General features: G+C 35.8%; 1 protein-coding gene across 1 annotated transcript in view; it reads right to left on the reverse strand.

Annotated features, from left to right (window-relative positions):
* The window catches only part of LOC105254124 (probable G-protein coupled receptor Mth-like 1), a 167,601-nt gene that overhangs the window by 139,160 nt on the left and 1,201 nt on the right, over nucleotides 1-27,240 (reverse strand). Inside the window, exons 2-3 of the mRNA XM_025414441.1 lie at nucleotides 26,586-26,858; nucleotides 22,464-22,699 (exon numbers count right to left, since the gene is read on the reverse strand). Of these exons, the coding sequence (XP_025270226.1) occupies nucleotides 22,464-22,699; nucleotides 26,586-26,858 (509 nt within the window). The remainder of the gene's footprint in view (nucleotides 1-22,463; nucleotides 22,700-26,585; nucleotides 26,859-27,240) is intronic.

Here is a 27,240-nt window from a genome sequence, read left to right on the forward strand (position 1 = left end):
AACGGAGGTCCTAAAAAATAATGCTTCGACGAAGATTGTGTGCGTATAATTCCACCATCAATATCAACGAAGCTTACTAAATAAAGATATTTCCCAAGCTGCCTTTTAAATCATTCCCATCCTGGAAATGCTTCGCAGTAATCGTTCCATAAATTGCTTAATAGTTTTTATAACGTATTCTCAGCTTTTATGAAAAAAGATAAAAGGCTAGCGTAAAAGCGATAATTTCTTTTTTATTTTCTTCCTCCTTTTTTTATATTTCATATCCGTAAGAATTATATAATATATAAATAAAAGTATCGTAGAAAGAAGATAAAATGTAGTGATGAAGACATTAAGCAGGTTAATTTAGTATCCTGGAGGATTTAAAGAGCTGGAGGATATAGAGGACATCGTTCGTATATTTCTTTTTCTTTTAAGTGCACAGGTTTTCCAGAAGCGTACGCGCATTAATTGAGGAACTCTCAGAACCAGGCTGATATTAATTTTCTAAAGTAGTCAGGCGACGTTGGAGACTAATGGATTTATTAGAAAAGAGCATCACGAGTCATGATTCTCTGTTTTTTTTTTACAGAGATGATCATATTTCTTGCGCAACAAGAAGCGCGCGGTATGCTTTGAAAATTAAAAATTCACCATGCTTGAATATATATATTAGTAGAAAGGTAAGAGAGAAATACACGCGAAATATTTCACGTATAATAAAAGTAGAGAAAATTGATAGAATTGAAAATAATTTAATTGTTAAATTAAAATTGTATAAATATAATCTGAATAATTATTAACAATAAATATATATACGTTTTAATATAACAGAAAATTATATTTAGGCTGAAAAAAATGTTTTATACGATAATACATTGACAAATTTTGAGAAACCAAATGTCATTTTAATCAAATGTGGATCAATATTCCCTTATTGAAGAGTATACTTGTAATTTCGTAAAAAAAAAATGTTAGCGGATGTTAGATTGAATTTCAAAAACAGCTGAGCTCTCGAATTTTTGGCGATGTTTTCAAGAAGAACAAACTTCTTTTTCCGGTTTTCAGCGCTGCTTTTAATAAATTAATATTAGCGCGAATATTAGCGAACTATAATCGTGGATATCAGATCGTGAAGCATTGTCAATGTGAATATCGCGTTCCACTCAAGTTTCCTGTTTTAATTTTTTTTGTTGAAATACGAGACAAAAGAATGATTTATGTAAAGAGAAAATATCGAGTTTACCATGCAACAATTCTTTTGATATCATGATACATTGCAGCATCGAGGTTTTCGATTAAAATTTAACAATTTGATTACATACATTCGTTCATGAATAAACTACGATTTGCGAAAACCTGATGTCATTTATTTCTTATTCTAGAAAAGTTGTATTGCAACTTGTATGAAAACGTATGTGAAAGAAGGAGAGAGATAGAGAAAATTTAGAGAAATATTGACAAGTTTACGTCATAGATTCGAGAGAATTTAATTAAAATATATTTACATATTTATAATTAATTGCGAGTTTCATTTGTACGTGCAATAACGCGATTAAACTCGCGTTTAATGTAACAAATAGAATTAAATTTTATGTTCGCCATCGATACGGATGAAAAAGCAATTCGAAAATATACGCTAAAATTTACCGAAAGATGCTAGAAAAAGGACAAAATTTTAAGTAATATGAAATCGACCCCTTATTAAATTTTAAGTATACGAAATCTCCCCTTTATTAAAAATTTAAAAAATTAATAAAAAAAAAAACTTAACAGCCTCTTAAGACTTTTAGAATTCTTTATCGGATAGAATTCTTATTCGTTTTAAAAAATAGTTTAAAGCATCGAAAAGCACTTAAAGTTACGAAGGGGGGAGGAGGGACCAACTTTACATACTCCAAATTCTTTTTACTAGATGAGTCTTCGTATCGATTCCTGAGTAATCGGGTCAATATATATCCGCGGTTAGCTAGCTTGGTTAGCGAGCCGAGTGCGCACACGAGATCGCGAAGCGAGATTGTCAAAGCGAAAGTATCCAGTTCGAGTTTTTATTTAGCCCGAGAGAGGAGCGATCGCTCGTGTAACGAACGCGGCGGCCGCGCGTAAAACGCACATCGGACGAGCGATCGTCACGAACGCGAGACACGGCTGTAAAATCGCTTTGCTGAGCTTACTCATCGTGAGCTATCGTGAGTTATCGTAGAGCTGGCATATCGAATGACGCGTCGATACGAGATGCGAAGCGTAGATTGTACAATACCGTAACTTTAAGCCGCCGAGCGTGATGTTATTAAACGTGGAGGCGTCTCATTAGTGTACGTGTGTGTGGCAAATGTAAATATTTAAATTCGAGAAACGCACGAGATTAATTTCAGCATCTCGATGATGTTGCCGTTGGTCAATGTAAATATGTTAGATGGGAAATATTAAAATTACAATCCAGATTTTATCACGAAATACGATAGTCAGAATTTAATCGGCGGCTTTTAAACGTCTTTATAAGCTAAAAATAAATAGATTGATAGAAAACAAATATTGTTCATTTTTAAAAGTAAATTTTACATTCAAACTATAAAAAATAAATTTTTTAAATCCTATAAGAATAAGTCATTATAATTGCTCTACAAGATAGCAATAATAAAAGATATACAAGTGTGCAAAACGAAAATATGAAGCTTCAATGATGAAAGATTGACGCAGTCATTAGCACGTCTCTCTTGAAGGCGATAAAAAGCCAGCGCGATATCATTTCACCGGAAGTGTCTGACTAGGTAAACAAAAAGGGACCGTCAAAGGAACCGAAACGTCCGCCGTGCATACGATTCCCGCAGTATTCTCGATGCGGCGTTCAGTCGACGCTTTTCTCCGCCTCCTCCGACTGTTTCATGCCCGTTTGCTTCATGCTCTACTTATCGAGAACCGGAGTTCTCCACTGCCTTCTCTCTCGCCGCGAGAGCCTTTGTTATGCGTTCCAGTTACGCCGGTTCGCGTAACCCGAGAGATCGCCTGGATGATGTCGAGTAACGTCCGCGAAATCTTGCGGTACTTACCTTGCCTAACATGCGGTCGGGACTCGTGTCGTCCTTCCGGTGAAGCGTCAGACCGCAATGACGTCCTTCTCGCGTTCTCCCATCTGCGACGCCGCGACGCATAATTACATGCATTTTTACTTAAATTTTTCACCGGGGAAAAATATTTAAAACGACGAAAAAATGTGCGGAAGAGAAGAGTTATATTTTAAATCTCATGCAAATTCTCTAAAGGATCCGAAAAATTACGGGAAAGCGCACACAACTCTTGGAAAGTTCTGTATAATTTCATCTGTTCGTTGTCTCCCTGGCTACTTATATGAATTCTATTTCGAACGTGAAAGCAGCTAGTGTCTTTTTCTCCAGCGCAACGCGAAGCCCTCAAAGCGGCAGCATTTCTGCATTATCAAGGAGCGAAAATAGCTCGCAATTTTGCTCGTCGTGCAGCATGTGTATAACGAAGTTCGGTTACTACAGTTCCGAAACGTTCGAAAAGCATCCCGGCTTATCGACCGCTTGTAACCCGCGGCATGGGACGCTTTTTCGGTCTCGTCTCTCTTTCTCTCTCTTTTTTTTTTATTTTTTAATTTTTTTTTTGCTAGCTGCTACCACTATCCGAAAAATTCTGTATTCTACGTTAAGCGCTTTCGGCGCGATCGGCTAACCGCGTTCGTGGGAAAAGTCTGGTAACGATGCCGTTAAAACGTTCTCCCGATCCCCATTCGATTCAATAACTTGGATTAAATGTACGTTGCTGCACGCAAAGTCAACTTGCCGCTCGTTAATTGGAATTATTACGCATTCGAGGCACAAAATTTCAATCGCGCTTGGTATATAAATAACGATAAATGTGATTCATTTCCTAAATTTGTTTACAGAGTTACATGCTCGGATAATACAATCGCATAAATTCAATTTATTTCTCATATAATCATGATAATAGCGCAGAATGATATTTTATAAATAAAAAAAATTATTTTATATATTTTTCGCTATATTTTTTCATGTACAGTTTTTTGGTTCTATTCAGCTGATTGTCTTATCCTTTTTTTAACATCCAGATGATGTTATTTATGATTAATCAAATTGTATCATTTTTCGTCAATCAAAAATAAAAATCTGGCATTTCTCATTTTATAATTAATTATCAAGTAAGGCTGCTTTCACAATTTTATTTCGTTCGCACCGATCGATCTTCTCGAATCTAAACACTGATCAGAGAACGCAACCTCAATCGCGAGCCTATTTAAAATCGTGTCGAGTCTGGTCAGTCCCATTGTTTTCCCGATCGATTGATCAAGCAAGCGACCACATGCACTTTCAGACTGCAGCCGCGACTGTAACAATTCTCGAGGCAGTTATGCGAACGTTTATAGCGTCCGATCCGGCGTGAAGCAGTACGTGTGATATTTACGATGCCATATGACGTGCGAGCTCCAACAGCCGTGGAGTGTAATTGAATTCGAAACGCGAATATTTATCGCGGAAACATGAGTTTTGCACTGACTAGTTTCAAACTTGATAAAGGGTCTTTTAAAGTTTCTCGATATATTTTAGAGGACTTGTAATTTCTTCTTAAATTTTAATTCTTGTCTTTAAATCTTAAATATTCTGAATATATTCTCTTTGCAAGTGTCTAAAGAACGTTTTGTGTGATAAAAAATACGCTACTTTATTTGTTGCGCGAATCTACTTCGAGAAGAAGTTCAATCTGCGAGTACTGGATTATGTCTCGGTTTTATTTTATTATTTGTAGACGAAAGGAAATATAAAAAAATTTTACAGACGAAAGTTATATTTCTCGTATCTATATCTAAAGTGTTTCTAATATAATTTCTAATTGCTTAAAAATTATTTATAATTGTTTAGATAATCATCTTTATTTGTATTTTCAATTTTAATTTTAATTGCATTTTCTTTATGTAGTAGATTTTTTCATTATATGTTAAATAAAAAAATTAAAAAAATCAATAAACTATATATTAAAAGATATAATTCTTCTCTAAAGCTTTTTTCCTCTTTCATCTACGAGTAATAAAATAAAAATAGCAAATATTTGAGCAGTATATATATTACTACAGTCTCCATATAACTTTAAAATTTTATAATTTTTTTAATTTCCGAGTGTTGGAAACTTTTCTGTCAAAAATTAAAATTCATATAATTTTTTCATATTTCATATATTTTTATTCATCCTTTTCTTATTATGTTCTTATGTAATGACTAATGTGAGAAGTCATTTCCAAGAGGGTAGCATTTTTTCACATTTCAAGTTTTCGCTTGGAGATTTTCTTTTTTTACGGAAAAAAATCGAGAGTGTTTAACGAGCTGTTAGATTACACCTTTCCATGCGGGAACTTACTTAATTGACGTAGAAAAGTTCCATGTTCATTGCCGCGTTTACCCTCTATAAAACCACCTTGGGAATATACGTACGGTATGTTTGCTTCCATCGGTACTACTTACGAACTTGATCGACATACAAATGAGGGGCGTCGTGGTTCTCAAACGCATCGGAAAATTTCAAACAATCATAACATATTATGTTCTGTGAAACAGCGCAAAAATTTATTTAAATTATTCTCAGAAATTTGATTTTACTGATACGTAGAAATGCGATAGATTCATCTAATCTGCACATAATTAACTAAGCACGTATGAGACATAATTGTCAATATTTTCGCTTAATAAACAAAAAATATTATTCTAAAATAAATTTAACCGCGAATAAAAAATACGGATATAATATAAAATATTGCATATCTAAGAAATATTGTTTTCTTATGCATTTTTTGATCGATTCCGACTCGATTCAAATTCACAGGAAAAAAGTAACGCGATGGTTGAGACACCCTGCATAAACACCTTGCCGTATGAAACGCATGTTACACGTTTCATTCGACAGTGTAACCGTGTTAAATATAGATACATCGAATGACACAAAGAAGCAAGGGACGGTGGCCACCACGAAACGTGATACGCCACTGCGAATGGGGCGACCATATGGTGCTCTTACCGTAGCCGCAGGGCTTCGGAGCGCGGTAACACCTGGTGTATCATCTTTTCGTCTCCGGAGACGATCGCGCGGGTCTATATTTCGCACGGCATCCGTGCAACATTCCAGACACGTAGCGGCAACGGCTCTCGGGAATGCGCGAAAAGGAAATAATGAGGTGGGCGATGGGAAATGGCGATGCCGGTTAAATCTCTCGAACCTCCGGTCTCGCCATTTATACTTTATGGATTTCAATTTCCTCGTCGCTAACACGCGATTCCCGCCGTCTTTGACGTTGAGGGTTTCGGGTCGCCCGCGAACGGACCACCACTTCATATTTCCGGTTAATGCGAGCGAGCGAATGTAGTTTCGAGTCAACGCTGCCGCGCATATTGAATGCGAACGAAACAATAACGATATTTCATCGCGTTATTATCAACGTTTAATATTTACAAAACAAGCGCGCGCGTTTAAATTATCGCGCGTAATTCCCGTATCGATTGACGGGCAAAACAATGCGCATCGAGCTAATCATCGCGATATATTTATGACTTAATGTATATTTTATCGAGAGAAATACATTTGTGTAATTTAAATCAGCAGCTGTTGTACGCTTTAATATCTACATTATGATGCTATTGATCTTTTTCATTGATTTATTCATTTCATATTTATTAATATAGTCTGTTTTTTTTTAATGAAATTTTCGTAAGGTTAGTGAAATAAAAGATATTTCCTCGAATTATTTCTTACTTTCGACAGTCTCGATTTATTTCTCACAAACTACCAGATTTCACTGTCATCCTTGTAAACGTTCCGCTAAAGGATTTTCGCCGAATGTGTCGACGTAGTTTCGCATGCCTGCGATGAAAAAGAAATTCTGATATAATTCCATTACCCTCAACGTTACACTGGACACACCCATCGATTCAGCGAGGAACGCAATGATTCTCAACTAAAGCTTTCTTTACGAGAGCCTCGGAGGAGGATAAGTGTGCGGGCGAGTGCTCTCGCGACGACTCGAGGACACTCGTACCCGGCCGAAAACACGTAAATAAAGCCACAGAGAAGTGCATCTCGACCGGGATGAGACGATAGAAAAGACACGGGGAAGAAGAGAAGAAGATAAAGAGAGAGAGAGAGAGAAGCCGTGAAAAGAGCGGCGAGTAACGGGGGCAACTGAGAAGATAGAAAAAGAAGAGAAAGAAAGGGAAAGTCCAGAGTTATTCGAGCGCGGACCACAAAAAGAAAAAGTCTGCGCGGTTTGGATTCCATGCCAAGGAAAAAGTCCCGACGCCGCTTTTCAACGGATAAAAAAAGCCTGCTTCTCTCTCTCTCTCTCTCTCTCTCTCTCTCTCTCTCTCTCTCTCTTGCGCTCGCGCGCGCGAGACTTTAGCGCGCCGCATAAAGGCGGCTCCTTTTACGGGCGTCAGCGACGCGATCGCGAACGAGACGAAAGGAGTTTCGCGAAAGGAAAGAACGGATTTCTCCTTCCCGTGGCGGTTAAACTTTCGCCGTAATAAAATCGCTGTGCAAAAATTCCAAAGTAAATTTGAACTGTATGTCGAAAAGAGGGAGAAAAAGCGCGCTACTGGCTGCATGGCGAGGACAAATATTAAATATCGATCGCGACCGTGCATGCCTTTTCGCTCATCGCCGTCAAAGCGCGGCTGTGCGCGATGTATCCCTTGTGCTTCATTCGTTCATACTTTTGCGATATATACCGTCGCGAGAAAATTTTCGAGCTGCTAGAATTCTGGAAAGTTGGAGTTGCTCGGTTTTAGCGTTTTAAACATTTTCACTTTCCTTTTCAATTTTTAATTAATGATTTATATGATTATCATTGTTATATCATCGGTATTTTACGAGTGCCTAAAGATCCGTTTAATTGACATTTATCCATTAAATTGCACGATTTGATTAATTATCTCTTTGAAATGAATATTTCAGAGAATATATTATATTAATTATAATAATATTAATCAGTAATAATAAATATTAATTATGTATTTCAGGATTTACTATTATTACGCGTTCTAATCCAATTACAAATATAATTATAAATATAATTATCAAAGATTCAATGATCAAAATCAAAGATCAACGTTACAAATTAAATGTCAAGAATTTCAATAGGAAATTATAATTTTTTGGAGCAATACAATTGTGCAATTCAACTATTATTAAATAATAATATTGATTTTATTTGCGTTTCTCTGAAACTTTTTAGGAGAATTAAAAGAATCAATCAAATCAGAATTTTAAAGTGTGTGTGAAATCGGCCGAATAAATATCTTTTAGACAATCAAATTACAACTAATGATATAATTCTTTTAATTATATAATTCTTTTAATTATATAATTCTTTTAATTATAGCGATCTATATCATTCTTTTTTACAAGTTATTAAAACCAGATAAACTTACTATGCATGTTCTTTGCTATGCAACAATTCCTCCCTCTTTCTCTCTCTGTCTATCACAATTATAAAATTTCAATAAAAGATTATCTTGTATTTATCCTGGACTACGGAGGATCGAGTTTTAAACAACTTTCGCGCAATGAAGCTCCGCGGTCTGCCACTATATACGAGTATATGTATATAATAGAAAGAGAAAATGGAAGAGAGGGGGGAGGGGAGATTACAGATAAGTATACGCCAAAGCGAAAGTACGAAATTACCTCCAGCTTACTCCACACTCCTAGATTTTCAGCCGACAGTTAGTCGTGCGCGCAGCCGCTGAATATGCATTAAACGGGATACCACTAGCGGCGGAGATCAGAGACGTTACTATTTCTCATAGCGTAATACTAGTGCGAGCCAGGTCGCCAACTTCGGTTCCGGCGCGGTGAATAAATTTCGCCGAGGGTCCACCACGCGGTTTCGTCCCCTTTTTATTTCCCGGTCCACTCCAGAGAGTAGCGAGCGAAGAGCAGCGAGAGAGGAATGAAGGGAAACGACGTGGATTGGTACTCGAGAACGCAACACGATGCTGAACCCCAACGAATTGGAATTTCATCCCGCGGCTCGGATGTGCCATTGCACTACGCTGTACGACGTATAATTGAAGAGCTCGCCCTTCAAAAAAAGGAGAGAGGGACATCTCCTTCCTTTGGAAAGTCACGCGCGTGTAAAAAGCCAGTCTGCTCACTTCGATGAATCGCGTCAATAAAGCAGGATGTATTAAAAGCGTGCTTCTTGAATTTGCAATATCGTACGTCGCCAATTTACAAGATCGTGAGAGGATCGAGAGACGATTGGATTTCGTGAATAAACATAAAGAATAAGAATGCACGCATCGACATAAAGTTCATTATCTATTCTACGATCATCAATTTTGAAGGATAATAAGAATAACGAAGCGTGTTCGATTTGTTTGCGCGATAAAATCCATGCAATTCCCATCTCTCGGCAGACATCGTCGATGTATAATAGTATCGCGTAGCATTTGCAAATGCAACAACGGATGTACGCTGCTCTTCTCCTCTCGCAACGAATATTTCTGTGCCTTTCATTCACGATAAATATTTATGACGAGCCGGAGGGAAAATACGTTCGTGCGATTCGAGATTTTCAATCCGCGGAGTCGCCGAATTGGAGGATTTATCGAGCAGTGGGGCGATATATTGTACTTAATCGCGATGTGGGTCGTGAGATACAAAACTGCGCGAGTCGCTCCAATTTCACGGGATGAGAGACGGGCTTATTGTGGAAGGGCCCGACGAAGGGACGCGTCGTCGGGAGAAGGAGATCCTGTTTCCCCTCTCGCAGTTGGACTCCGCGTGAACGTCACGATGATAAATCGAGCGCGAGAAGTACGTTGGCTGCAGCCACCCTAGCCAGACCCAATCTTTTCCTATTAGCCGCTCCGCGCGAGCCTTAAAAACGTTGCCGAAAAAAAGAGCGCGGAAAAACGCGCTCGGGGAAGAGGGAAACGCGGCCATGTGAATTATTGTGCGACGCTGCCATGTGAGTTTAATCGGACATATTGTCGCGAAAAATGTTTCGGAGCCGCTGCTGACTCTCCATTTCCGGGTGCAGCTGCAGTTGCGCGCGCGTGTGTCACACGAGACGTTATTAATATTAGTACGGTCCGGTATACGCTATATTTCAATTCGCGCGGCGAATGGATTTCATTAAGTTTGCAAATCATTCGAAATGGAACTAAACGTCATGTTATTTCATCCCTATGTATTAATAGTTAAGTAGTCGCGCGTGTGCGAGGAGATAACTTTGTACGCTTCTCTTGTCTAGCGCGGTCTAATTTTCCCTCTGCTCTTTTATTCATTTAATTTATTATGTAGAGTACTATGTATGTTTACACTCTACACAAATTTAGAAAAATGAAGACTAAATTTATAAACGTTTTTGTTACTTAATGCTTCGTTAAATGTGAACCGTTATAATTTTATGCAGCCATTTTTTTTTCAATTTATTACATCTTCTCAACTATATTCAATAATTAAAAGAAGATCTTTTGAGTTGATTTGGGTTCACTAGAAATAGATTTTATTAGAGTAATATTGTATACAAATCATCAGAAGTGTCTCATGAAAAATTAAAAGCATTACTGGAGATCGAAAGAAGCTGGATTTCATTATTATTTATATGTAAATCAGAATAAAAAATTAAATTCATAAATGTTTGTTACGTTAATGTTCGATAAAATATAAACATTTTTTTTTCAATTATCTATTCCATATTAATCAAGAGAAGATTTTTTTCCAATTGATTTTATCAGTGTAATATTGCATACAAATCGTCAGAAATATATCATTTCTTTTTAAATTAAAAATACAACTAATGAAGAAAATATATATATATATATATATATATATATATATATATAAACGGGGATCAAGAGAAGCCGGAGATCTCATTATTATTTGGATCCGAGAATACCACTTCACGGGATATCAACTTACGGAGTGACTAAAGTAAACTAGACATGATAATCGACTGCCACGGGAAGGCAACTATAAGCAACAGCAATAATAACAAGGTATAGGTATATCCTTCCCGTCGTCGTCCACCAATTTATTATCGTCGTAACCGTGAACAGGCTGAGCGCTGTCGCGAGCGACGACAATTTACGACTATCGTCATTATCACACGACTGTGTAGAAATATAAGCATCGCAGATTGTATTCTCGTAATAAGCATGTCGTCATGTTGGCGATTAAAAAAACCGCAAAATTTTGTTAGAAACCTCTCGAGTACATTATCGTCGACGCCCATCTTCATATCAGACCGGCATATATTCCGTCTTATCGTCCCACTATGTACTTTCCTCTCGATAACATTATTATCTACGAGGAATACGTCTGGGTGCTGTTAATCGTTAATAAACGTATATAACCGGAATCCTCTTTGAAACTTCGAAAGAAGCAACGTGAAAGTTTACGATCTATTATCACTCGCGAACACTTGCAGCAGAGAGCATTCTAAGGCGATTAGGGTGAAATAAAATATTGAACCGAGGTCGTCGATTAAGGATTAGATCTCGAGCAAGATGGATCAAAATGTTCTAAAAGTACGCAAGTTTGACGTTCGAAGACGCGAGGATTTCGGAAGATTGATAAGACATTCGAAATCACATGAAGGAACAGTTCTTCTATGCCTCTTTCACCTTTTTACGTTTCATCACGATTTTACGTCTATCAAGAAGGGATTCGAGCTTCTAGTGGAAAAGTGCCAAGGCAAGGATGGATGAATAGTTTGAGTATGTCTTAAAAAAGTATGAGAGAAAAACATAATTGTCTCAGAAAGTACATTTATAATAAATTTCGATTTTCTTCGTGTATAAATCCTTTTTGAATTTTAAATATACGTGCTACATTTTTTTCTATATCGAAAAAAAGTATCATTTTTCAGACAATAAAGATTTAGAAAATATATTATTGCCTTCTCCCTGCCTCTTACTCGTAATTTAAAAATCTGGTCCATTTATTTTGAGAGATTCCGTATCACGGTATCCGTAAGACAAAAAACCTCGAGTGAGCGAGTCTCCATCTTTTTGTTGCAACGTCTCAACTTCTACAGCGGAACAGGCAAACAAGAATAAATACGGACAACGGGGGAATAAAAAGCTCGACATAAACACGCGTAAACAACTAGAAGAGAACGAGCTTGAATAGAAGGGATGGAAGAAAAGGGAGGGAAGGGAAAGAACGCGGTCGGGAGTGGATGTTACGATTGTCTAGTCCACATCTGTGCGCGCTTCTTCGGTTGTTTTAGCGGTTTTGAAAATTTCCACCGAGACTATTCGGAATTTGTCTAGAAAAAATGGGCACCTTCCAAACGACCGACACCTCGTATGGGGGGGTAGTTTGGTAAGTGAAAGAGTTCCCGGGAAAAGCGCAGGTGTGAGAAATAGAAGAATATATGTTATAATAGTAAATATAATTGTTGAATGAAGTTGCAATATTTATTCAAAAATTCAAAGAAAGAAATATTATAATTATCGTAGAATAGTAAATTCCGGATAGTAAATTCTGTGCGGTCAAAGTTCAATGTACGCGTGATCTGTCATACGCCAGTTCCTTCAATTAACTTGCTCGTAGGGTAATCAAACTATCTCTTTTCATTATCTTTCATAACCGGGGTTATTATGATCAGAAAAAGGAATAGATAGTCAAGATAATCAGTTGGATAGCTTATCTGTCAATTAATTATAGATGTCGGGCAATCATATTATTATCCTACTTGTAACAGTAAATGAAAACTTGATTACGATTTAACTTTTGTCAAGTATATATTACACACACTTTGTGTATATTTTATTTCCATTTCCGACTAAAACACATATATTTAATTAATACCGTTTTAATTGTTCGAAAATTGTGTAAATAAACAAACGCATCGAACTGTAACAGTCATTTAAAAATGCAGTTAACGGAAGAAAAATTATTCCCCTCAATTTATTCCGACAGCAAGTTATTTATCTTTCAAGCGCACACTAGCAATTATCAGTCATCTTGTATATAAATGCAGTCTTCTTTTCTCGTCTCCTTTCCTAAGTCGTTCGGCATACGCGTCTACATTTGTGCGTCGGGAAGCTAGCAGAGCTCCCAGTTTTTCCGCTTAGATTCCCGACGCTCCATCATCCCTACGAACTTGCTGGAGGGATGCGAAAAGGGGGTGCGTGCGCGCGAGAGGAGACGGCAAGACGCCGTCTGTTTTCGACTCCCCGCGTCGCGACGTAAGTAAGTAAGGGCGAAGTCGACGTCAAGGTTCGCGAATCCGTAGCGACGTCGTTTCCGTAGTCTTCTCGTCGACGCAGTCTGCTTTTTCTAATATCGGGTAATATCCGGGAATACGCGTTATATGCGTACGCCGTAGAATCCGTAGATGGGTTTAACGTGCAATATTGAATTTTCGAATATTGGATTTTCAGGACGGCGTTTCCAAATCGAGCTAGCGGCATTCATCATTAGAAGAATGAATTTACGCATTAAATTACATATCGCGAAACAAGAATTACCGTGTTTTTCCAATTTTGAGTAAAAAATTGTAATTTCGCTACAAAAAAAAAAATACAAAATTCATATTTATTAATTTTTTATCATAATAAATAAATTCGTCGTAAATATGATTTTCAAATTGACTTATTTAATAGGGGTGAACTATCGGATAAAACAATAAATGGCACGCATGAGCGAACTTTTGCTGATTTGACAGATTGATTTTCTACGTCACGATGAAGCTCGATATTGGCATACTATGACGGCGTGAGAAAACGCTTCGTTAGGCGATATCGCCATACGGCGGGACGAATCGGAAATATACGGAGAGCGAAGAGCCGCATAGAATAGGGTGTGTAACCGCGTTTTTCCCGAGTCACATCCTCCGAATCCATTTTGCGGGACGAAGACGAGACGAACGATCGAAAGAGAAGAAGAGGGAGAGAGAGAGAGAGAGACATGAAAACGATCGCGCGTATTTGTCCGTAGGTGCGATTCCGGTGGCCGGCCAAACTTCAACACGACGACGAGAGCTTTCTTTTCATTCTGTAATGAGATTAGGAAGCGATGGAACGAAGAGAAGTAATTCTTTCCTCCGGCGACCGGAGATGTCTCCCTTCCTCCCTCCGTCTACCGCATACGCTTTGTATACTTTGCTTTTTTGCCAGGACGACGATGTTCCAGCGGTCGGAAAACCCGGAAAAACTGATTGCCCGGTCTTGCGACAGTAATCATCGCTGCCGCCGCCGTCGCGCTTGCTATTTATTTCCATTTCGGTCCGTGAAAATCGGTCTTAGGAAATTACACCGCGGTGCATAGTGTTCTCCTTGATGCCTGCGCTTAAATCAAGCGTCCCGGAAAATTCTTTGCCAAGTATTCGTTATTTATGCTCGGAATCTTCGGAACCGAGAGATGCTACTTGTATTTTACATTCGGATAAATTGTTCGGAGAAGGGTAAACAGATGTTAAAGTATGCGCGACGTAATCTCGAGAGAGATTATATTGTATTTGATAAACACCTGTATAAACATAGAAGAGTAATAGGAGGAAGAAAGAATAGCGAAAAGTTTGCAAAAACTGGCATCAACGTGAATTTACGCTCTTCTACAATTTTAGACTAATAATTTAGAGAGACAAGAAACAAAAGAGACGAAATTATCTGCGTGAAATAAAGATCCTATTGTAATATTTCTCATCTAAACTTGTTCCAAAGAAAGCAGTGGGAAAATCCACGAGCTCGATTCGTGAAGACGCCAAAAAACGCAATGTCTCGAGCTTAAGTTCTAATAGACGAATGTTTCCGGAACTACTGTAAACGTGATCGGTTGCGACAACGATTGGGAAATAATTGAGCAATTTAGGGTTACGTGACTGGGACGTATCTCGTCATCGGAAGAAACGAGGCACGATGATGGGAAAGAGGAGGAGAGGGTCGGAAAGAAGGAAGGAGAGAACACTGATAGAGTCCCATGGCGCCATAGGGGACCCTTAGCTCCCTTCTTCTTTCTTTTCTCGATGAGCCTCAACGCGACGGCCTGTCGACAATCTGATTACAGCTTTGTCGTTCTGTAAATGCGATCAATGTGTCCGTATGTGGCTCATATGTGCGGATTTACCGCTAGTAATTATGCGATAATGGTCAAATCCCATCGTGATGCAATATGTGCAGATGATGTAATAATAATGAGATTCGAAACTGCTTGAGATTACGTTGAATCAAAGAAGAGAAATAAGCTTGCCAATAGAATAAACATCCCTGCGTCCTTTAATTCTTTTAAAATTAGTTTATTCACTTTATATTTTACGGTTTTTCGCAAACTTTTTTAAATTCCGTCAAAATTAAAATGCTTTTATGTTTCCCGACAATCTGATTACTCTCTTTAGGTTCGTACGAATATTCAAACAATCTAAATTAATTCGTGCAAGATATGAAAGTTAATCCTTTTATTTTTTGTTTTTCCATCTTGAATCATTTGTGCATTTTACTGATGTTGTTATCACATCTCTCTCTCTCTCTCTCTCTCTTTCTTTTTCTCTCTCGATTTAATCAGACCGGTGCTTCATGCCTGAAACTTGCATGGAACGTGATAAAAAACGCATATGTTCTTTTAAGCGTTCTAGATTGCGTCTCTCGCGTAATTACTTTACACCCACGTACATACAAGTATTCACTTTCTTTTTGCAAAAGAGTCATTTCCTGCCACTATCGTGCCGCTCTTTAATCACTGCATGTGCGTCCTCCGCAAATAAAAACCGCGTGCCGCGATTTGTTGCGCGGACCCAGACAAAACGATCGCGGCGTCGCGCGAGTTTGCGAAGGACGGTGCAAAAAACGAGGCGCCCCGAAAAAGGGCATTCATAAAGATGCATACAAAAACGGCGCGTCAAATTACAACGATAACTATAATAGCCTCTCGTACTCGAAGATAACCAGTATTAAGCTTGATTCCGTATAATTTCCTCATTAAACCGTGAAAAAATTTCAAAATTATATATAGAATTTATCCACTATGTTCAAAATTATTATTTCAAAAGTTTGAATTTGAAGACAGTCCTTCATATCCTATCGAATATTTGTCTTACGAAAGTAAATTCCTTTAATACATTATTTTATATTTTTATAAAAATATTTATACTTATTTTGATAAAAATTAAAATTTTATTAAAGTTATTTTTATAAAAATAATTATATTTTCGTAAAAAAATAAATATATAACACGCGAAAAACCTTGTACAAAATTTGAACTTTCGAAATGATAATTTCGAATAAAATGGATGAATTCCACTTTTTATATACATCGAGTAAATAGAGTACTCCAAGTGGCTTTAGATTTCGCGAAATTCGTAAGGACGAGTAACGAAAAAAAAAAATTCTCCGCTAACTCACCCGCGCAGTAAAGAGGTGAATGTACTGCGCTATCGATACAGACTACCCGCGCAAAAAGAGATTCCGGCTTGGCCGTTGCCATTAGCCGCATATGGATATTGGGGAACCAAAGCACGACTTGCCATATTGAAGCAGCGCGTGAGTGCACGATCGAACGTGTGCGTATGCATAAATACTCGCATGTGCAGAGAGCGCACGAGACAGAGAGCAACTCATTGACTTTTTACAAGCGATTCTCCCCCTATTTATAGTCAAGTACATTCGGCAAGAAAGTATATACGCTGACTCCTTATGTCATTCGTCATTTGTAAAGTTTCCTCTATAAGAAGATAAAAATTTATTCGTTGTAAAAATAAAATACAAAATAGCTGTTTATCTGATTAAATAAAGTGCTTAAAGCGTTTATAAAAAACATGACAATTACTTTACACATTTATTCAGATGATAAACGACCCGATGATTTTATCGTAAATAATATTAAAAGGTTTTAATAACTGATATCGTTCATCCTTATGATGCGTTTCTGAATTAGGTGAAAGAGATATCTCTCTTTTCGTTTTAGATAAAGTAGGGCAAAGATTACGATAGTTCTAGATAGTTCCTCAGTGACGTTTCTCTCTTGGTATACAAAGTTTTCGAAGAAAGCCAAAGATTCATGTTCTACAACCGCATCTATGAATAAATATTAGTCTTACTCATCGATTGATAAAAATAACCCATCTTTCGAATCTATCATCGAGTTAGAATTTTGCTTTTGAACGATGTGAGGTATTATCACATCCTAGTTATAAAATTAGTTTTTCGAACTTTTGAATATATTTACATCATTGGTTATGTTTAAGAAAAAATGTAATCCGTTTATTTACACACAGTGCATTGCTCTCACGCGTTTCTGTGCATACATTTTTCATAACAGTTAATTATAAAGAGTTCATTGTTAATGGTTAGCTTGTGCAGAAATTACAGTTACAATAGTTTTATAGTATGAGTTTTCCGGCAAGAATATATTGCAAAATAGCAACTTAAGATTTAATCATTTTCCGCTACTTACAATTAGAATATTAAAAAAAATTTTCCAAGTTAAAATTTGAATACTTGCACAACCATAAACGTAATATAAATAAATTTTATAGTATCCAGCGATAAACTATTTGAGTTTAACTTTTAATTCAATAACAATTATAATTAACAATGAAACAATAATAATTAATAATTAATAAAACAATAATTAAATAATAATTAATATGATTTATACGAACAAAAAGAGAAAACTAAAAATTATATTTATATCATTAAACAAGTATATTTTAATATAAATGTAATTTTGTCAGTCTTTTCTGTTTCTTTACTTAATATCTTAATCTCAGATTGAAAATAAAATTTTGAAAAATCTATAGAATGAAAAGTCTTAACTTTTGAGATATTTATTGTTTATTTGACACATAATATTCCTATTTGCTCATATTTCAGGACAAGTAAATATTTGTTTAGCTTATTAAAATTAATGTCAGAATCTGGATGTTGTATATCAAAAATTTTAAGATCCTGAGAGTGAAGAACATATATCCTAAAATGTACTTTCAAGATCCCTAAACGCAAAAAAGTCCTCATATATATCTAACAAACATCTGATAGATATAAATATATCTGATGAAAGATTGAAGGGATTCTTTAAATGAGGAAACGAGAACACGCATCCATTTTGAGAACAAAACATTTCGTGACTTCGTGACGTCGAGATGAGCATTAGTTTTTTACCGTCATTAATCCCGAAGATAGCAACGGTTTCTTTCCTCTGGTCGGAAATTATAGATATAGCTTCTTCATGCAGCGAATAAAAAAACGCGGTAAGTAGATTTCTCCTCGAGTTATTCGATAAAATAAGAAATATGAGCATGTCAACAGATTGAAAGATGTAAATAAAAAATTGGAAAATGCAACAGATTGATGGATTCTTAAATTACGCGGATCTTTAAATTACCGGACAAAAAAGAAGAAAAAATATTAGAAATATTAGAAAAATATTATATATATATATATATATATATATATATATATATATATATATATATAAATTTAAGAATCCATCAATCTGTTGCATTTTCCAATTTTTTATTTACATCTTTCATCTATAAATTATATATAAATAATAATAATAAATTAATATATATATAGGTGTGTGTGTGTGTGTGTGTGTGTGTGTGTGTGTGTGTATGAATTATTCAAATATTTCCTTTATATAAAATATTATATACTTGGTAAAATGTAGGATTTGCCGTAATATTACTATGTGGTATTATTTCGCCTAAATGATTTTGCATGAATAGCAGATTTCTCAAAAGCAGAAATTTCCTGCCAATCAAGGCAAAATCCTCTTTCACGTTTCGTCTCTCAAATCAGCATATATCGCGGTATACAGCGCCTCGAAAAGGCAACGAGGCTTTGATTTACTTTCTCGTCCCTTATTCAAGCGACGTTACGGCAGCGCGTTTTCTCCTTAAATGGGCGCCCAACGTCTGAGCGACATTAGAGTTCTCGGTCAAAGCCAAAGTCACGGTATGAGGGTCCCCATCCTTGATGTTTTCCAAGGAGATGTTGCACCGCGAGAAGGATCAGGAGAAAAAGGCTCGAAATAGACGCTTCAGAGTTTTTTTTTACGCACTATTCTCGCTTTGTAGATCATTGAAATAACGAGGGCAAAATCGATGATATACGTAATACGAGCATGTTGGATGTTAAACAACCGGACAGACACGATTGCAGATGGATTCAATTAGAAAGGACAAGCATACGACAGTAATCGTCGAAGGTCGCATTACATCGCGTTCGCATTCGCACAACTACTAACTGTAAACACGTTTTATAAAATTATATTGCTCTATATCTCAACGAAAAATAAACTTTCTTGAGATTTAGCATAATAATATAGATTATTATATTAATTGAAATATTATTATTACGTAACGAGTAATCTGATCTTCGGACTTGTATGTTACATACTGTAAATGCAAAACTGTGTTATACGAAATTTCTGATGCAAATATATTCAAAATTTAATACAGAAAAAAGAGATGAGCTTTATAATATAATTCAAATGCGGCTTAACATATATAATAATCGAAATGCATAATGTACTTGAATTACGAATGTTGATATAGAAATATAAATTATAAAGGTTGCGTGCCATGAGAACGGAATGTAGAATATGTATTTATTTCTATGACAACATCAAGATTGATTGGTACATTCGCATCATTTTATGATAGCATACAATTCTCCATCATTCTCGATAATTCAAATGCGATGTACTCAGCTTAATTCTTATGTGATATCGAATTATGCTCAATTATATTCAATCCTCTAATAAAATAACATAAATAACGTTATTACCAATTATAATTTATACGAGAGCATGCACGAAAATTGTGCACGAGAAAATTTTAATTTGATATAAATGATTTAAATATTGTGTACACATACAGACACACACGCACACACACGCGCGCGCAATTAGAGATTATTTCGATATACATGGATAAAAAAAAAGAATGTGCAACTAAATGCACGAAGCATTTTGCATTTATCGCATTTTTGCATCGTGGCAAATGCTACGAGCGTGAACTCCCACTGCGGAATTCAGCATGCTTCAAAATTGCATTGCGGTGCATTCCACGTTTCGTTCGATATTTTCCTGTCGATCGAAGGCCGTACGATGCATGAACGCATCGGCGAACGGTTTCTCTCACGCGCTTCCCGCGAAACAATAAGCGCGGGGAGGAACTTTGTTTCGCAATAAAAAGAATCTAGTTACCGTTATACTTCCCGCTGCGTACGGCACGCTGGAATTCCTATCTTTTGCTACGCAACGTAACTTCGCATCGTAACACTGCTACATCCGTCACCGTAATGGGATACGCATAATACGTGCGCATAATATCTGCGAATTCAGACTGCAAGACACACGCAAGGACACGAGGAGGAGAACACGATTCTCCGTAATGTCGTAACGTAACAATAAAAACGTTATTTTATCGATTCAATCGACTCCGGCGAGCGGAAATAGTTGTTTCATTCCAACAGCAAGAAATGCGATTGTGGCGAATCATCGATCGGGGGAACGTCCATATCGACAACTCGATAAATTTAATTTTACGTTTTATGAAACAATTTTTGTACGTTACGTAAAATTGTTGCGATGTAATCGGTTTTTTGTTCGCAACATGTGTAATGAAAATCCCACGAAATTCTAATAATGTCGATTATTCGATCGTGCGTATAAAATGTCGAATTTTCAACATTAAAAGAATCCATTAATGGCCGTGGAAATTCAAAATTAATATAATTATATATATAATTATATATATCGAAAATAGAAAAATTCTTTCACAAGAAAACGAAATATGCTACGTGAGACTTGAATGAAGAAAAAGTTGTTAAATAGAGAGAGAGATTGTGGGTCAGCAACTCTCTGCCACGTTCCACTTTCTCCTTTCTTCGGATTTCATAGACCCAAGGTCTATGAACCCGGTAACTGGTTTTAATCATGACTATTATCTCAAATTGTAAACGCTTCTATTTCGATTCGAAGCGATCATAAGTTTATTCCGAATATGAAATTGCACCGGATATAGTGAGACGATAATTATTCTGTTAAAAATATAATTATAATTGATTTTCTCGTATTTAAATTACCTATTTCTTGGATTCTTATGAAACTTTATTTAGAAAACATTTAAAAAATATCATCGTTCTTGAAATATGAAAGTGTCCACGTGTGAGTCACGCGAGTGACAGTAATCTTCGACTTACGGTCAATTTGTAAGAACAAATGGTTAAACGCGAATCGGGATAGGAAAAACATCCCGGTGAAATCCGTGTAATCGATTCTTTATGCAAATGAGAGCCGCTGCGCGCCATTACAACGCGGAGAAGCCGGACTCACACGGATGTACGCACTAATCGATTCTCGCGATCGGAACGAACCGAGAGAAGCGGAGCTTTGCGAGGGATTACTACGATTATCCGAATAATTACCTCCGGAGTTTCGGGGACGGGCCGGCAAATAAAGCCGGCCCCGATCGTCGGTCGAATTCGTATTCCATCTGTGCATTCAGTTACGCCAGCTACATTGATGCGTATAATCGACATCGCGTTCCCTTTTCTCGCAAGCTCGAAAGCTCTTACGTCGATCGATAGAACAGTAAATTCACCGGAACAACAAAAGGCGAGATCGTGCAAGTTATTGCAATAAAAAAAGTAGATATTGCTTTTTGCGCTCGTCAATTTTCCGGGATCATTGAAATCATTGCTCTCTTCGTTACGTTTTAATACTCTCTCGTTCATCGCGAAGATTCGATTACTTTTTAATCTCGTTTAATTCGAGTTGCGTCGCTGCCGATTTGTATCGATGGATGTAAATAAAAGAAACAAATTAATCGATCGTTACGGTTCGATAAACAATAAACTGCTCGTTTTTCCGTTTATACGGCTATTAAATGTATTTATTGTGAAGAATTCCAACAACGTTTCTCATGTTATATTCTAAAACATCACGAATTGCTTTATGGAATCGAAACGCAGTGTGTTAAAATAAAAATAGAATTTAATTTAGTAATTTAGTAATTCCGATGAGAGTTCAGCAGCGCAATTTAATAATTCTGATGAGTTCAGCAGCGCAATTTAGTAATTCTGATGAGTTCAGAATTTTATAGAATAATAACACTTTTGTGTGTGTGTATGTGTTCACGGAAATGACTTATGTTTATTTAAAACAATACGAGTCACTTTTAAAAATGTAAATAACATAAAATACAAAATTTAAAAACTCGAAACGTTTTTCTCTTAAACTCAGATTAGAAATTTCAATTATTAATTTTGCATGTATTTTTTTATCCGGAAATAACACATAAAAAATTGCATGATTAATGCAATCTTATTCTGTAGAAAAAAAAGATATGTAAAATATTTACTTCTGTTCACATTTTCTATGGCGTTCTTGTGGCATTAAAACTAAAATTACTGTCATTATATCGCTTGAAGCGATTTTAGAGAAGTAAGAGAAATGGTTATGAAAAAATTAACAAGGCAGTAATAATAAAAACTCACCAAGCGCCTTGCAGCTTGCACCATGAAGGGAATCCCCAGCGAGCTGAATGATAGCCATGAGAATATCGCCCATCATCAGGCAGGCGACATGATGAGTCTGGCAGCGCCAGTGCAAGACGTGATGAGAGGCAGGTAATAGCCAACCTGCTGCCAAGGTGGCGGCCAGGAAGACGGCGCTAATAATGAAGCCCACAGGATATAGGGTGAATCTGATGTCCGTCGTACGCACTGCAGGTCTGAAAAATTCGTAAGGACGTTATTTTTTAGGCGTATCTTATACTGGCTGTTATCTAAGTCTATTCAAGAAGAGAATACATTAATTAATTTAAAAGCTAATAATCTTAAAAAAGGTACAATCGTAATCTAAATCTTTTTATAAAAGATACTTCTTTCAAATATGAAAATTGTGTAAAAGACATTTTAATCTTTAAACATTTTTTATATGTTTAAAAATATTTGTTGATTATTGTATTCTAGATTACTATGATATTTTACATATGCATATAAATCAGTAAAACACACGGTTTTCTCCGTCTATGTATATATAATCCTTCCTATTTAATTTAAATTTTAGATATTTATTTGCAGAGGTCCGATAATGCAATATTATTATATCATAGCATGTACATAGATATTATTATATCATTGCATGTACATAAATGCATATAGATTAATATACATATTAAATAACGGAAAATTATTTAATTAGAATCACTATAATATTGCTTTATTATGTGTTCATGTATTAATGGAAAGCCCAAATGAACACAATTGAGTTTATGTAATAATTAGAGACAATCCCCAAACACAACATGTAATTTATTAATAAATTTCGCAATAATAATAACTTACAACAATTATAATAGTAATAACAATTAATAGCATTAATTTACGCAAAAATAACAGCTTTTGTTGTTGAATAAAAAAAATGTACACATATTTTCAAGAAAATGTTTTTTTTCCGTAAATTATACTTTTCTAGTTTATATTGCAAGTAATTTTTTGATACATACAGCAGCACACGCATAAAGAAAGGTTATCATACATTATTTAAAACTCGGCATACTGTCGATATTTCTCCCTATCCGCAGGCAAAAAGCCACGGAAGAAAAAGACAAATTATGGCGCTATTAGTTATTTTTCGCGCTGGGCGGATTAATTAAATTCGGGCAGTTTTATCGGCGTCACATCGGCAATTGTCCGATTGGCTCACTGCCAGCGGTCGGCAGTGAGCCAGATATTCGATTGGTCCTATATAATGGAAATAATACCGCGTTATCGATGATCGTTACGTCCGTTTTTAATTAAGATTCCTAAAAGATTCAGATGAAACAATTTTTCACCGCAACTAACGATCTCTCGATATAATTGCATTTAGGATAAATTTCCGTTTTCAAAATCGTTTACGGTGGTTTCGACATGCACCAATATGCGTGTGTTATATCGTGTATGTATTAATATATCAGATGAAAAAAATCATAAAGCTAGTATCTCTAAAATTTCCATAAACTTCACTCAGTTGTCCTTATAGTAATTTCCATAAAACAAAGATTTACATGCAATAAAGTTATCTCAATAAATTTTGAAAAAATACATGTATCTCTTTCTCGTAAAATAGGTATATCTTGTTTACAGTAATTTATGTATTGCAGGAATAAAATATTTATGTACAGTAATATATTTATATAAATATATATTTTTTAAAAAAATAATAGGAAAAATAAGCATGATTTATCGCGAAATTTATTTAATTATTTCGTGTTTCAGATGTAAGTGACACACGCTTTTGTTCATACATCGTTAAAGATTGATTGAATTCAATTTTAAGAAAAGTCACAATAACTCACTATTACTATACATGAATGCAAAAAACCGATAGCATCCGGTCGTGTTTTGTTCCATTGATTGGCGTTCGGAGTTGTGCGTTGGCGAGTAAATTTTTCACGGGAAATGGAATGTCAACGATCGGCCGGCCCGTATTTGTGTCCGTACAAACGTAAATATGTAGAATGCGAACGAAATACAGACGTAGGTACGCAACTTTCTACAAAATTGGTTCTGCACAGACGCGTTAATCGCATTTCCAATGTTACTTTGTACACCTACCGGCGATTAAACTTTTGCAAACTGCCGTATATTCTCCCAGCAATTTCGCAAACGCCACGTCGACATGGATCGAGACTTTGAATCCGGGAAATAAACACGAGAGTGTATTTGTATACTTTACGGTAACGATACGTTCGCTCTATATTATTGTATTATATTATATATACGCGAAATTACATGACATTGTCTCTGTCCAGAGCGAATGGAAACTCTCGAATCTCTTACTATCAACGACGTCCGTCAATCACAGCTCATCCTTAATCTTAATGAAATGTCTCGGTAAATGAGATCTTCTAACCCTATCTTACGTCATACGTCATATAGGAATCGTAAACGTTTGAATCTGACGTAAATTACGTCATGCAACGTGGAATATTTGTATATTGCTAATTTAGGTGTGATATTTATATAAAGATATATAATTTCACGTTTCACTTTTTTGCTAAGAATTTTAGAAAGCATCTTAAAAAAAAGTTCTATCGAAAAATATTAGGATTTAAATCGATTAGATTAAAATAAAACAGTGATTATCAATTTCTTTTTCTTCATATAATGAAAATATATCACTCTTATATCTGATCAAATCATTTTTTCAGACGAGGCCCTTACATAACATCATCTGAGCACAAGTATTTTTATCGCTCATCGTTCTGATGCGCGGAAACGGAGTATGGAGTTGTGAGAACGTTTTCATGGAATCTTGGATGACGTGGGACCGAGCACACGTGACCTAGAAATACTTCGAAAGGATTAAGAGGAGAAGTGAAAGTGTGTATGGAAGCCGACTTTTTCTCGACATATCGTCAGGAATGACGTAGAAATACCGCCGTTTATCTCTAGCGCAATCACCTATCGAACGCGCAATTAAGCCGTGCGATAAATTCAGATCGGAGCAGGCGATACTTAGCAGGGCAAAAAGTCGAATCGTGCTTAGAGATTTAAAGCGAGCCGAATGACTTGACCGTCGATCACGCGACTCGACTTTATTCTTTGCGAGAGATTAGATGAATGAATGATGATCGAGCAAACAAGAACAACAGAGGATTGATGTTGCATAATGGAGGAATCGATTATCGATTTCTTGCTATTTACGTTTGATATCGCGTTATCAATTATGTAGAACAGCACACCTTTGGAATATATTGTTGTAGCACAACATGAAAAACAATATTAATAATAGTAATTGAAAAGTGTGAAAAAGATTTATTATAGTTTATTATATAGAATTTGCTTTTTCAGATTTTTCTGTCAAGAAATAAAGGAATATTATTTATTATATTATTGCTTGCTCTTTTTTTTACTATCCTTTTATATTATTTATATCTTTTTTTAAATTAATTATACAAAAATAATTACTATAATTAATATAAATATATATAATTACATTAATTAATATAAACACATAAAATCAATATGATTAGGGTTATCAAATCCAAACATCTAAATTACCAGACATTTCGTCTTTGGAACAAACTCTAATCGGACAGAAATAGTAAACATAAAACTACATTATTTATAAATACAAAATTTGATAAGAAACTTTCTCTCTTTCCCTCTCTTTCTCTCTCCCTCTCTTTTTTCTTTCTCTCTCACTTCTTTCCTACAATATTGTTTTTAAGACAATTTTCGAAATGTCCAGTGTCCGGTTTGACTTGTCAACTGGACACCGGACAAGAGTCCTAAAAACCTGACAGTCCAAACCGGACGGTTGGCAACCCTAATCATGATACACATGCAGTAAAAAATAACGAAAAAATATCCATTACCGGAAAAATAAAATCTTATCTCTAAAGATAAAGGATCTTTCAATTATTTAAAACTTTTATATGCGTCCGTTTGAAGACTAAAAAGTTTTAAAAGCAAGCTTACAGTTTATCATCGTGATTATTTCAACGAAGATTTGATTATCTTTATTTGTAGATCACGTTGCAACATCGGAGAAACAAAAGGTTCAACAAGAACGAACGTATCATGACGCGCGCGCGTGCACGACATTCTTAATCTTAATGTACCAACCTTTGTGGTGCATGTTCCGGACAGGCAAACACCTTGGCTATCTGGTTTAGTTCCTTGATTCTTTCAACACAAAACTGGCCGGTAGGTAAAACGACGCCGTTTATTTCCAGACCGCCATCAGGCTGCAATACGGCATCCTTCGTCTCTCCTAGGATCGTGAAGTTGTCGGATTTCGGGCAGGTAGGAAATCCCGCCACGATCTCGACAACGGAGGACGCGTTCGGCAGGAGGGGCGGTGCATTCTCGGTCTCTTTTAAATGAACGCAAGTATTTCTGTAAAATACAAAAGGCTTCTTGTGAGAATTTTAAACTCTCAGTGTTAAAAAAATGAAAGGATATAGAAATGAATGAATAAAAAATAATTGAACATATATTCTGAACAATCATATGTTATAATTAACTATTTTCTGTATAATATGCTATTTTCTAAATAGTATATTTTTAGATTAATTAAATATAATTTCAAAAGATATAGATTTTTAAACAAAATAAAATCAAATAAATCATAAAATCAATTAATTAAATATAATTTCAAAAGATATAGATTTTTAAACAAAATAAAATCAAATAAATCATAAAATCAAATAAATATATAGATTTTTAAACAAAATAAAATCAAATAAAACCAAAAACGTTTCGCAAACGTCAAGATCAG

Source organism: Camponotus floridanus, unplaced genomic scaffold (genome assembly GCF_003227725.1).
Source record: "Camponotus floridanus strain SB8 unplaced genomic scaffold, Cflo_v7.5 scaffold80, whole genome shotgun sequence".
Lineage (NCBI taxonomy): Eukaryota > Metazoa > Arthropoda > Insecta > Hymenoptera > Formicidae > Camponotus > Camponotus floridanus.